The following is a 13,371-nucleotide window of genomic DNA, read 5'->3' as shown; positions in this document are numbered from 1 at the left end:
TTGCCTCTTATTGCTTTCAAATATTTTCTAGTGTCAACATAGAACAACAGGAGTGTTGTGTCATTTTTTTTATTTTTCGGGGTTCATTTGGACATTTTTATGCATTAACTGGGTTTTCTAGGCATTTTATGTGCATAATTCAAATTTGAACTACAAGCACATGCTCCAATGCACTAAGGTTGGTTGAAAAATCTAATATGTGTCCTTGGGTGAATTTCTAGGTCCCATGCAAGAGATGGGAATGAAATTCAGACACGAGGGCACTGTTGATTGCCGGCAAAACATTGAGATGCCTCGTTTTTAAATTCTAGTAAATCCAAAACTCGTCTGAAATTCATGAAACTTGGCATGCTATCATGGAGCGGCATCAACATGCCGTGTTAAAAAATTTGTCCCATTTGGGGCAGGTTCGGGTATATGCTTCTCACAAACCAGAGCTTTTCTCACAACAAGCATGATGGTTTCGGTAGGGAACGTCCCACCTTTGGGGACGAAACGATATCCATTGCCTCTTATTGCTTTCAAAAAAATTCTCGTGTCAACATAGAACAACAGGAGTGTTGTGTCAATTTTTGGGATTTTTCGGGGTTCGTTTGGACATTTTTATGCATTAACTGAGTTTTCAATGCATTTATGTGCATAATTCAAATTTGAACTACATGCACATGCTCCAGTGCATACAAATTGGTTGAAAAATGAAATATGTGTCCTTGGGTGCATGCTTAGGTCCCATGCAAGAAATGGGAATGAATTTCAAACACCAGGGCACCGTTGATTGCCGGTAAAACATTGAGATGCCTTGTTTTTAAATTCTAGTAAATCTAAAATTCGTCTGAAATTCATGAAACTTGGCATGCTTTCATGGAGCGGCATCAACATGCCGTGGTAAAAATTTTGTCCCGTTTGGGGCAGGTTTGGGTATATACTTCTCACAAATCAGAGCTTCTCACAACAAGCATCATGGTTTCGGTAGGGAACGACCCGCCTTTGGGGACGAAACGATATCCACTGCCTCTTATTGCTTCCAAAAAATTTCTCGTGTCAACATAGAACAACAGGAGTGTTGTGTCAATTTTTGTGATTTTTCGGGGTTCTTTTGGACATTTTTATGCATTAACTGACTTTTCAATGTATTTGTGTGCATAATTCAAATTTGAACTACATGCACATGCTCCAGTGCATATAAATTGGTTGAAAAAACAAATCTGTGTCCTTGGGTGCATGCTTTCCCACGCAATAAATGGGAATGAATTTCAAACACCAGGGCGCAGTTGACTGCCGGCAAAACATTGAGATGCCTGGTTTTTAAATTCTAGTAAATCCAAAACTCGTCTGAAATTCATGAAACTTGGCATTCTATCATGGAATGGCGCCCGACATGATGTGGTATTTTTCATGTCCATTTTGAGAGAAGGCGCACTCGAATGATGACAGCCAACAAAGGCATTTTGAAAAAATAGCTGCCACTTAATATCTCAAACGTTTGTATAATTCAAAACGTGTGCGTTCTGTTAACCATTCACGTGACGCCACGTGTCTTGGTTTTAATGGCTATAGGAGGTACCATGCGGACAGCTGCTTGACCTTGACTGAACGGGAGGCATGCGAGCGCAGTCCGGTGTGTAGGCTGACCGAAAGGCGTGCAAGCTGTCCTCCAATGTGCAGGCTCACCGGGAAGTGTGCGAGCTTTACGCTGCGTAGGCTCACTGGGAAGCGAGCCCTTTGACTTCCATGGCCGCCCGCCTTCCTCTCCATTAATGGCGTCCAAGCCGCTGTTTAATACGGGCGGCCTTACTGTTCGCCTACCATTCCCCTCCCCCCCCCCCTCGCAGACCTCCACCGCCATGGCACAGAATGATCATCTGCCACTAGTCTTCAAGTTTGGTGAAGTCGACTCCGAGCCGGAGGAGATAGAAAATAAGGAGGAATGGGGCCTCATGGACATGGCCCAGAACGAGATGGCCGCGGCGGTTGCTGCCCCCGCTCCCGTCCCAGCTCCCATCCACGCGCCCGCACCAACGACCATCCCCGTAGCATTGACGGGCCGGTCGTCGAGCACTATCGCAGAGATGGAAGCCGCGGGCGTCAGCGAGGTCTCCGCGGACCCGTGCGAGCTCGTGTACATGCCAGCGCCAGCGCCCGTGCCCATGGCCGTGTGCGCCCCTCCACCCACCGTGCCGCCGGCCCCCGTGCGTTTGGCTGCATCCGCTGTGCCCGTGCGCGCCCCTCCACCCACCGCGGCGCTGGTCCCCGTGCATTTGGCTGCACCCGCCGCGCCTGTGCCCGTGCCCGTGCGCCCCCCCCCCTCCCCTCAGCGGCATGGGACACTGCCGTCGACCGCTACCTCTCAGCGGCGCTAGTTGCCGTCCTCCTGCGCCCCTCCCGTCGATCGCGTGACGACATGATGCTTGATTTACAAGTGAAGAACATTTTGTGCTGCCTTGAAGACTTCAACAACGGCGTCCCGGAGGACGACAACGACGGCGCGGCACGCCACCTTCGCCGCCGCCGGAAATAGTTTTTTGGGGTTTAATACTGTATCTCGAATTCTCGATCATATGAATAAAAATTCACAGTGTGACTGGATGAAAGATATGGTTTGAACGAACTTGCGTTTTTCTCTCTTAATGTACAGACTTATCAAACGATTTGCTTTTGAAAAAAACGTCAATGGTTTTTAAATATAAAACACTCATCGCAAACGTTTTAGTTAGAACACCCGTATGCAAACCGACAGCTTCCCCAGGAAGCCAAGGGAAAATGTGCCAAGCAGGATTTCTGCATCCCTTCAACGCGAACGGTTGTTTTGCATGACCCGTGTGCAACCACGTACAAACAATTGGGTAAGATTTGCATATCTGTCATTTTGGGTATGTTGCCATTTCTCAAACTAGAAAAATTGACATTTGTTTATCTAGTAACATTGCCATTTGTCAACCTTGTAACACTGCAATTTGTCAAAATATGCAGCTACAAATCACTAGCACTATCTAATTTTTGCAACTAAAATCACTAGCACTGTTCATATGGACACCACTAGCAGGCGCGAGTTCATGGACGCATATGCAAATGTACCATTGATTACATACAACAAGTCATCAACCCACAATGACAACGAGGATACACGTTGGATTATAGATTATTTCCAACAAAACATTCTAGTAAAGTTTTTCTCACACAACAAATAACAAAGGGATGAAATGAACTTCAGCTCAACCACTTGTCGGCGTTGGAAACGCTTGCTTTGAACCAGAAGTGATTCTATGGGAAGGGCCAGCTACTTTCAATCTCGAGACCAACGCAGGACTGATCATCCAGGCTGAAGCGGCCTATTTCAATACCCATATTGGGACGGTAGGGAAGCATAGTAATGTCCGAGGTATAGATACAGTTGCTTCTCATAAATGGTAGTAACATTGTGTCAACAGCAGCTGGATCGCCTTCCACCATCATTGGATAGTTTTGTCCAAGGAAGAGCGAGTTTCCTCCAAGACTTTCAATACTGAACCAGGGAGAAGGTGTTGGCGCTAGTACACCAGTATCCATCCCGAATACCCTGCAACGGATGTTGGAATAGGTCCGGAGAGTGCGACCATATGAGACAACACCTGCTTCCTTAGTAACATCAGCAGTGCCTCGTATACAGACAAGAAGAGGTGATCCATCGGAATAAGTTGCCAGGCACCACTGAGTATATGGGTCCTGCTCGTCCTCATGCTCGTGAATAAAATTTTCAAGTATAGGTGGTGGAATGTTCACAGGACCTTGGAAACACAAGAAGGTTAATTAGTAAAGGGAAACTAGCTAACCCGCATGCATGTGGATGAAACAATTATAATTACGGTGGAAGACAAACGTACCGAAATCATGAGGATTCCATGCAAAAACAGTGCCACGAGTGGTGGCAGCAAACACAAGACCCTCGTATTGAATTGCATCACAGTACTCATCCGTGTATAGAAACTGATTTTTGAGCAATATCCATCGAGTCGAACCATGAAGGACGGCAACAAACTTGTCGAAGATAGTGACAACATAAGCATTCATATAACCCCAAGAGCGGTTGGGAACTCGACAAATTGCTATCTTCCGTAGACGACGGTCAGCATGATCATATTTGAACTCACATAGAAACCGGTGTACTCAACCTCTGGGCAGTCGTCTGAGATCTTTCGAAGTGGAACCCGGTGACGAGTGTACACATTCACAAGTTCCCACTCACAGTTGTACCCAATATAAACAACCCAATCTCCATTTGCGCCTGCCCAAGCCTTGCCCTCAAGCGATGGCATTTTAACATCATACGTATCATTATCAAGCGGCATCAACTTACACAAGGTGATGCTTCCCTCGTCCCCACGCCAGTCAGCAGGGTCACGGCGAAGAAGATAGGGGAGATCAAACCGCTCCTGAACCCTTGGGTTCCTTGTAATGATGTTATTAGTTGAGTCGAGAATGGTCTTGAACAAACCTGCCATGCTAGCCGAGGTGATGGCGTCGCACCGATCAATGAGTTCCTCCACTGCGTCATCATTCAGATCGGGGCAAGAATAACGGGGTCGTTTCCGGCTTGTTCCCTCCATGGAGGAGACGATCAAACAATGGCAGAAGGAAGGGTGAAGGCAAATGGAGGAGGGAGGAAGAGCTAGCGTGCGACAGCAGTTCCAAATCGAGAGGGAAAAGCGAAGAGTCGGTGGACGGTTGCCACGGTACATGAAGAGGCGCCTGGGGAGCGAACGGTTGTCACAGAGGTCACACACTGACGACAAGGGCCGAGTGAACCGCATGCAATCCCATCGCACAACACACACGTCTTGTTAAGTTGAACCATTTTTGTACTCTTGTGTCAACGCAAACAGTTCATCCGAGTGAACCGCATGCCGTATATCCCACACACCTTGATCTGGCTGACCGTTTCTTTTGTGTTGCCTAATCACAAACAGTTCATCCGAGCGAACCGTATGATGTATATCGCACACACCTTCATCTGGTTGCCCGTTTCTTTTGTGTTGCCTAATCACACACAGTTCATCCCAGTGAACCGTATGCTGTGTATCGCACACGCCTTCATCTGGCTGCCCGTTTCTTTTGTTCCTCCTCATCGCAAACAGTTAATTGAACTTAACCGTATCGCACACGCAACTAAAACCTGAACTGTGTTTGATGCATCCGTCATCGCAAACGTTTTATACGTTTCTGACGGTTTTCATACATCACCGTTTGCGATTATGGCATCGCATACAGTTTCTCGAAGGGTCTCTGATTGTAGTGTCGCGTTAGCAGCATCCTGCAGTAGTGTACCCTACTTCCTGCTTGATTGACTTTGATGAGTATAGGGGTTACAAGAGTTGATCTACCTCGAGATCGTAATGGCTAAACCCTAGATGTCTAGCCTGTATGAATTCTGATAGCCTCTACGGACTAAGCCGTCCGGTTTATATAGACACCGGAGGGGACTAGGGTTATACAAAGTCGGTTTACAGAGGAAGGAAACTACACGTCTCGACGCCAATCTTGCCATCCACGCAAAGGAGAGACCCGTCCGGACACGGGGGAAGGCCTTCTACTTTGTATCTTCACGGCGCATCATTCCGGTCCATGTTACATAGCTCGCCCATCCGAGGACCCCTAGTCCAGGACTCCCTCAACCCATCCGGCCCCGGAGCCTTGGTCGGAAACATTTGGAATAATGCCTTCTTCACCTCGTCCTCGCTGTATGGTGCTAAAAGGGTAGCGTTCATCTCTGTTGTGACCTTCCTCGGGACATGGTTGGTCACATTCTCAGCACCCTGAACCTCTTCTGATGTGTATAGGGTTTTATGAAAATCTAGCGCAAGAGCTTGCATCTACGTCGGATCATCCGTCATTTGTCCATCCGGCCGCTGGAGGGCACGGATCAGATTCTTCTTTCTTCTCATTGATGCCCGGATATGGAAAAAATGAGTGTTTCTGTCCCCCGCTGATAGCGATTCCGGACGGGAGCATTGGCGCCACATGAGTTGCTCCCTAAGGTACAACTCCATCAGTTTGTCATTCACTTTGATCTCTGCTTGGGTTGGGCCGACCCGCAGAGGATCATTCCGCGGTTTCTCTAGCTCCTTTTTCAACTTCTTTATTTCACTTCTCACGCTTCCGAAAGTGCTTTTGCTCCAAGCTCCAAGATTACCAGCCAGTTCTGTAAGCTTTATTCTGATTTCAGCAACAGAAGAGGTATTGTTCTCAATATTCCATGCCTCCTTAACAGCCCGCTTCATGCCTGCATGGGTATCCCACATGATCTCATAACGGAGTTGCTTCTCTGTTGGTGCGGACTAGTTCGGTTGGAACTTCAGTAAAATCGGGGTGTGGTCTGAAGTCGTTGCTGTTAGGTGTTCCAGGGTCGCCAGAGGGAACTGGGCGCACCACTCGGCTGATCCAAGTGCTCTGTCAAGGCGAACTCTTGTGTAAGAGCCGCCAGCTACCTTCTTCTCGTAAGTCCATGGCCCACGAAGCGCTGCCGCTGAGGTGTCCGGCAGTCCCGAATTTTCATCAAAGACAATATTAGACAAATCGGCATTCACGCTTCTGTAACGGCCTATAGCAGTCAGTTAAAACTCCAAAGGATCTGAACCTGCTTGATTCTACACGTGTCAAGGTCGTGCATTATGAAAGGTATGCTTTCACCCGTGGATAAGATTATAATGCAATTAGAGCATCTCCAACATGCGCCCCAAAACTGCTCCGCGCGCTAAAAAACATCCTTTTTGACGCCGGAGACACTCCAGCAGAGGCTGCAAAATAGTGCACACGTAAAAAAAATTACGCACGCACTAGAGTGCTACCACACGCTGCAAATTTTGGACGCCGGACCGCGCGAGCTTCATTGCACCGCATGTTTTTTTGGGTGCGCGTGTTTGGGCATGTGGAAAACCAATATTTCCCCTGGCGCGCTAAAAGTGCTACAGTGGCGCTATAAAACTATTTTAGCGCTCGGTATTTTCACGCCTCTGTTGGAGATGCTCTTACAAGGTTTGCACTTCCAACTATTCTGTAAAGCTTCAATGCATATTCAGTGCAAGAGTTGGTTTGACCTTCAGATCAAATGTCTCGCTGTCCCGCAAGTTCTCCAAGGTCTCAAATCGACCAATAAGTTTTTTGTTCTTTTTTGCGAAATATCGACCAATAAGTTTAACTGGAGTAGATCACAAGGACTGAAATCCAAACGAAAAAAAAATAGCAGCACACAGACGGTACTTCAGAAAGAGCTTTTTACAGGCAGAAGATGTAAACAGTCCTCTGACAAAAAGAAACTAGTGTTGAATGTCAACGATCTCATGATAAGTTCTGAAGTATTAAGCCTTTGCATCATCGCCCTGACTGCGATTCTGAGAAGAAATGCCAGCATTTGAACCCGAAGCACCCCTCTGAAACATGAGTAAGGTTTCAAATACAAGACAATGGGGCTTTCATCAACCCATTCCAGAAAAAAGGAAGGGTCTGAATCTTCATTGTTTTCTTTTCCTCAAAGAAAGATAAGGTGCACAGACAGTTTAATCAAGCCGTTAAATTTTGACTTCAAAGCTCAAACAGGAAGTAGGAAATGAAAAATTCGACATTTACCAATCAATCCATGGTTCCTACTCTGAATGTTCTTTAGAACTACTTATGTTAATTGGTCTGCCATATAAACGTATAAGAATGACACCCATTTCACAAAGTACTTGATAGCAACCTGTATTGCAGTACTTGATAGCAACCAAAGTAACTTATAATTCGATGCCCAGTTAGCAGAGCTATGCTCAATTAACCATTATTCACTGAGTGTGCTAGCAAACGTATAAGAATGGAGCTGCAGACAATACCATGCCATTCAAATAGGAAAACATTTACATTTTGGTACGTCTATATCTATATGCGTAGGTATGAAAATATCAACACCTAAAGTGTTCTGCAATGACACCCATTTCACAAATTTAGGGCACGTACATAAACCTTGATGACAAAATATTTCTTATTAATGTGATATGTTGACTGTGGGCTACCTAATTGACAGCCCAATGAACACAGTAACTAGGCAGTTTGCAAAGTTGGTACAAAGAACTAAACCACACGCACATGCCAATATTAAAATATGGGATGGAAAATAATTGTATTGCAGGGGAGGCCATTCACTTGTATGAAGGGAGGTAATAATATCATCATGCTTATAGTTCAAAAGAAGCTAATTTGCTTATTTATTGTGGAAGAGATTAAAACAGATACAGGAGACAAGAACTAGCGAGCTATAGCAGGAAAATAAAACATGAATAAATTAGACCAAAAGTAAACCTTTACCTGATTGTCTACAGCACTACGTATCATACTAATGATATTATACATAGCCTCCCTCGATGTCTGTAGACAAGTTAACTTTATTAATTTGACATGTTTCAAGGAAAAGTCCTGAATGATCTGGCCTGTAAATTTAAAACATTATACCTTCATAATACTATTATAATTCTCCATACGAGCAGATAAATTTTCCCTATCTCATGCAATTAAGCCGACGGAGGGGCCTTGGTTGCTGGAGTCTCATGCAAAACATGAATAATGATGAGGGTGCACTTAAACAATCATGACATCTTCTCCTTTTCAAATGATCATTGAATATTTAAACTTAAATATGAAAAAAAAAACTATGCTGACTTCCGTTTAGACAAAGAATTACCTGATCTGGAAAGCTTGGATATATTTGATTGATTTTCATGCTTACATCATGTCGAATCGCATCATCCAATATATGCGGCAGTAGACCATTGAGTGATATGCCATTGCGTTCTGCAAATGCCTATCAAATAGCAACTCAACCATTGTTAAAATTTCCAGAATAATAAATTGTCGCTAAGCTAAATTTGAGTTCAGCTAACATACAGTTCCCTCATGCTCTTCTCCATAAATGTTAGTCCACAGTTTTTCATTCTCAGAGAGCTGGTACTCCTACGCCTCCCACTTCTTCAATTCCCAGCATTCCCTCTGTTTTGGCCTACGCGTGATGCCAGCCTTCTTGTATGCATCTGAACGTACAAGTGACTTCACACAGATATAGGATTGCATGTTGTCAGGCTTGTAGGGACTGAAATCTAACAGCTTTGCCATCTTACACAATTTAGTATTGAAGTTCTCCCCGAGCAACTCATAAGAATATAGGTTGCCATCGCGACATGGCACTATGATCTTATCCCCATGAACCAAATTTGGACCCAGAATGTAATCTGGCGAGTACTGAATATTGTACTTCCGGCTCCACCTATGCTCCGTTTTGTTCTCAAGTTCCCAGATCTGCAGCATACCAACAAGCCTTCTGGGAAGAGACGGACAGGCTTGAGCTGTTGCTATACATACCTTCCTATTTATCTCTCGCATCCAGTACCGACGGGGACCGCCACCTGCACAATCTTCATGTACAGTTGCTGGTAGTTGTATCTGAGCAAAACTTTCTTCATTGAGATCAAAGGCCATAACTGCATGCTGCCAGCTAGCTACCATGTCTTCAGTTAGCCAATACATTGTTCCGTCAATATTGACTGCTCCAGAGTTTTTTACACAGTTTAAGCTTAGGGCTTCTGGAGTTTTGATATCTCTCCATTTCTCATCACCAAGTGTGTAAACTTGAATGACACTGAATCTGCTATTATTATGGGAGCACGGGCGACCCACAATAGGATCAGCAAGAAAGTGTGTAATCTTGTATTCTTTTGTCAATGGGTGAAATCCAAAGTTGTAGAACAAGAAGTGATCACCCCTCAAATTCTTTACAGGTTTCTCAAGATGCAGGCATTCACCAGTTGCAAAGTTAGCTACCTTGAGTGTTGATGACTTTGTGTATAAGACAACAAGCCCATTGCATGAACCACAAAGGAAATCGTCAGGCCCAATCACTGGCACTGCATATGTCGATGGCGACCAGGCTTCATCAATCAGGATAGCATCAGCAGGATGGGGCTCACCTGAGACCGACTCTTGCGGAAAGAATAGGAAGGCACATTGGGGCGCATCCTGGAGGTGAGAGGTGACAAACTGAGGATCTCGGATGATTTTGTGCCACTGCTCGCAAACACCAGTGCACCTCAACAAAGTGCTCACTGGAAGCTTAAAAAATATCCGCTCAATGAGTTCTCCTGGGAGACCGTTTATAATGCATTCCTCATCTCTTTGCTTCTTTGGTTTGGTTTCCTCAGAAGCCATAGTAAGCAATCTAGTCTCTTGAGGAAGCCTGCGTACCAAATCCTTCTGTAGACACATTTAAAACCAATAGGGAAAAGTGAGTAAAGATTATGATTAGAGTAATTTGCAGGAAAATAACATGAAGTTTAGGTAAAGCTTAACAGATGTTTTAGTTTATCTACTTAGAATTGGTAAAGAAGGAAATAAGTGGCACCACCTGTAGCAAACATGGAGCCCTGTGTTGCTATTGATCCATAACCATAAACAAATCGGTATACATATGATGCCTGCAAAGTTGAAAAAATAAGCTGGCTTAAAACTAAAAGCATGGTGAGATACACATATCAAGATGCATAGATGAAACACAAAGTGGGTGCGACACTGCTAAAATTTGCTGGCAAAAATCTAGCCACACGACACGCCCGGAATGACACTCCGCACAACAAAATGTGTGCATCGGTGCGACAACCATACAACTTAGAAATAGTTTACATTGAGACATTGGATAAAACAGGCAGATAATGCATTTTTGGCACTGGAAAAGACATGCATCGGCGACAAAGAGGAGCGGTCATAGACAGCAATTTCTGCACCTTCTGTAAGTTTCAGTGGCTGCGGCAGTATGCAGATGTATAAACAGTTTTCTGATGTAGAAACAGCAAAACAAGCGAAGGAACGAAATGATAACTAACATGAATCAATCGACGGATACGAGTAGATCGAAAGCTTGCGAGTGCGCGCTCAGCAATTTGAGGGCGGCAAAAGAGGGGTCCGCCACCGCGTCGGACCTGCAAACCAGGAAACACCCAAGACGGAACGGATCCCCTCCTGGAGCCCGCGAGTGGCGAGGCTTCGCTTCGCCGGCAGAGGCTCCTCTCCCGCCGCAGCCGCGCTGCACGGCCGGTCTGCGTCTAGGGTTAGAGCTGGGAAATGGAGATTTGGGGATTTTGAGGATTCGCGGTTCGCGCACTATGATCGATCCTCAGCCCCCGCGATTTGGCGGGCACTCAGCAAGGGGGGAGAGCACGGCCCAGCACCAAGCCCAGGGCGGCAATGCTAGGAAGTTGGGCCAGCCCATTAGAACAGAGCGAAATGAGTGTGGCGACTGATTTCATCCGGCTTCCCATCTTTCTTTCTAGACTAGATGGACGACTCAAGGTTGTCTAAAAAAAAGATAGACGACTCAAGGCGCTTCCAAAAATCATTATTGATTGTCTAAAAAATCATTATTGGTAATGTTCGTGCGGGTGAAAGATTAACAACATTGTTGCTCCCAGTCCAATTACAGACTCTTTACCGAAGTCTCTGAATTATTTCTTCGAGCAAAGATTGATACCGCGAAGAAGGTGTTTACAACAGATTTCATTGTAATTCTTAGTCATATGAGTTACTTTGTATTTTTTGAATTTCAGGTCCAAATCAATTTACCTGTAATTGTTATGACTATCAATGAAGTTATAGGTGTTTCTAAAAAAAGGTTCCTGATCAGTTCTGGGAACCTTCTAGAAGATTCGTGAACAAGTTTTCCCTTTCTTGGGTTGTTGTTCTTTTCGTCTTTTCTTTTTTAGGTTTCTCTTTACTCTTTTCTTTTTTCCTATTTATTTTTTTCTTAATTTACAAATTAAAAAATCATTCACATATTCAACAAACGTTTGAGTTTTCAAATAGCTTCAGTGGATTTCAAAACAAAATCTCAAAATTAGTTTGTAATTACAAATCATGATCCCATTTAAGAATATAGATATTAAAAAATGTTCAAATTCTCAAAAATTGCTTGGAGGTTTAAAAATGTTGAGTTAAAAAAAGGAATTTAAAAGTTTTACCTTTTTCCAAAATTGTTTGGAATTTCAAAATTTATTCCCATTTTTTTAATTTGTTCGCATATTCAAAAAATCATGTTTCTGAATCTTGTTTAAATTGAAAAAATTGGAATATTTGAAAAATTTCAAACTTTGTTAGTTCTCCGTGAACATTATTAGAATTTGCTAGCATTTTCTACATTTTTGTACCCAATTTTATAATTTCACAAACATTTTTTGTATTCAAGAACTTTTTTCGAATATGCGAGCATTTTTTAATTTGAAAAAATGAATTTGTGAACATTTGTTTAGTTCTTGAACTTTTTTTTAATTGCCAGTTATTTTTTGAATTTGTGAAATTTTCTTCATTTTCAAACTTTTTTGAATTCAAAACATTCTTTGACTTTGTGAATTTTTTGAAATTTATGAACATTTTTTGAATCCATGAGCATTTTTTGAATTTAAAAAATGATCAGTGTGTATTTGGAAAATGTTCAACATATATTAGAAAAATGTTTACAATATAGAAAACTATAGAAGAGAAAAACTTAAAAAGAAATTACTTCTTTCTAATAGATTGGCAAGATTGTTGCCCCGACGGATAACTCTCTTATAAAGTTCATTAATGTCTGAAGTCACTATTTTATCTCCAGACCTATAAACAATAGGTCTCAATTCGGGAGGAAGAACAGATAATAAGCACAAAATCATCCATTCTGGCTCTACATTTGTTTGAAAAAAAGGTGTGTTTGGTTGCCTGCATTAGGTCGGGCCAGGGCCGCGCATGATGAAAATGGGATGTTTGGATGATTGTGTTTACTGTTTGGCCCACATAGTACGAACCTCAAAGCATCCCTCAGCCTGGCCCGCTAGGAACGACCGAATCAGCTGTTTCCAGCGAGCCAGGCTCGAGCGATGCAGGGGAGGGGTATGACCGCGCCGCGCAGCTGTGGGCAGGGAGATGGCGGGAGCGATGGCGCATCTTCGAAAAAGCGGCGGGACGAATTCGAGTCACCGCCCGCCGATTCGATCGCCCTATATATCAAGGGTGACCGCCACGACAAAACTCCCACCACCATTTCCCCCCTCTCGAGCTTTCCCTCCGGCGCGGATCCACTTCGACGACGAGGTAAGCGGCGCAACTACTCCGGCGATCAGTTGACTGCGACGGCGGGTCGACTCCTCCTCCTCTCCGACGTGCTAGGCACCTCCTCCGCGCTCTTCCGATGGCGTCTGTAAGTTCAATCACCACCTCCTCTCTACTAGTTCTAGCTAGATATGTCCATGTGGTCGGGTTAGATCTTCCTGATCTATTTGACTGTGATGTTGTAGTAGCTAGTTGTGATGAATTTGGAGCTTGCTAGGGGTTGTTTCCATGTGGGCAAGTGTT

General features: G+C 44.1%; 1 protein-coding gene across 1 annotated transcript; it reads right to left on the bottom strand.

The window, feature by feature from the left end:
• Positions 1-7,101: 7,101 nt before the first annotated feature.
• LOC109755016 (F-box protein At3g07870-like) lies at positions 7,102-11,105 on the bottom strand. Its single transcript, XM_020313902.3, has 7 exons — positions 10,875-11,105; positions 10,400-10,469; positions 8,890-10,248; positions 8,687-8,806; positions 8,458-8,542; positions 8,314-8,373; positions 7,102-7,403 (listed from the first exon to the last, which is right to left on the bottom strand). Exon 3 carries the CDS (start codon positions 10,201-10,203, stop codon positions 8,956-8,958), a length of 1,248 nt encoding a protein of 415 aa, XP_020169491.1. The 5' UTR covers positions 10,204-10,248; positions 10,400-10,469; positions 10,875-11,105; the 3' UTR covers positions 7,102-7,403; positions 8,314-8,373; positions 8,458-8,542; positions 8,687-8,806; positions 8,890-8,955.
• Between the last annotated feature and the right edge of the window lie 2,266 nt (positions 11,106-13,371).

Source organism: Aegilops tauschii, chromosome 5 (genome assembly GCF_002575655.3).
Source record: "Aegilops tauschii subsp. strangulata cultivar AL8/78 chromosome 5, Aet v6.0, whole genome shotgun sequence".
NCBI classification, from domain to species: Eukaryota; Viridiplantae; Streptophyta; class Magnoliopsida; order Poales; family Poaceae; genus Aegilops; species Aegilops tauschii.
This window is presented reverse-complemented; position numbering and strand designations above follow the sequence as displayed.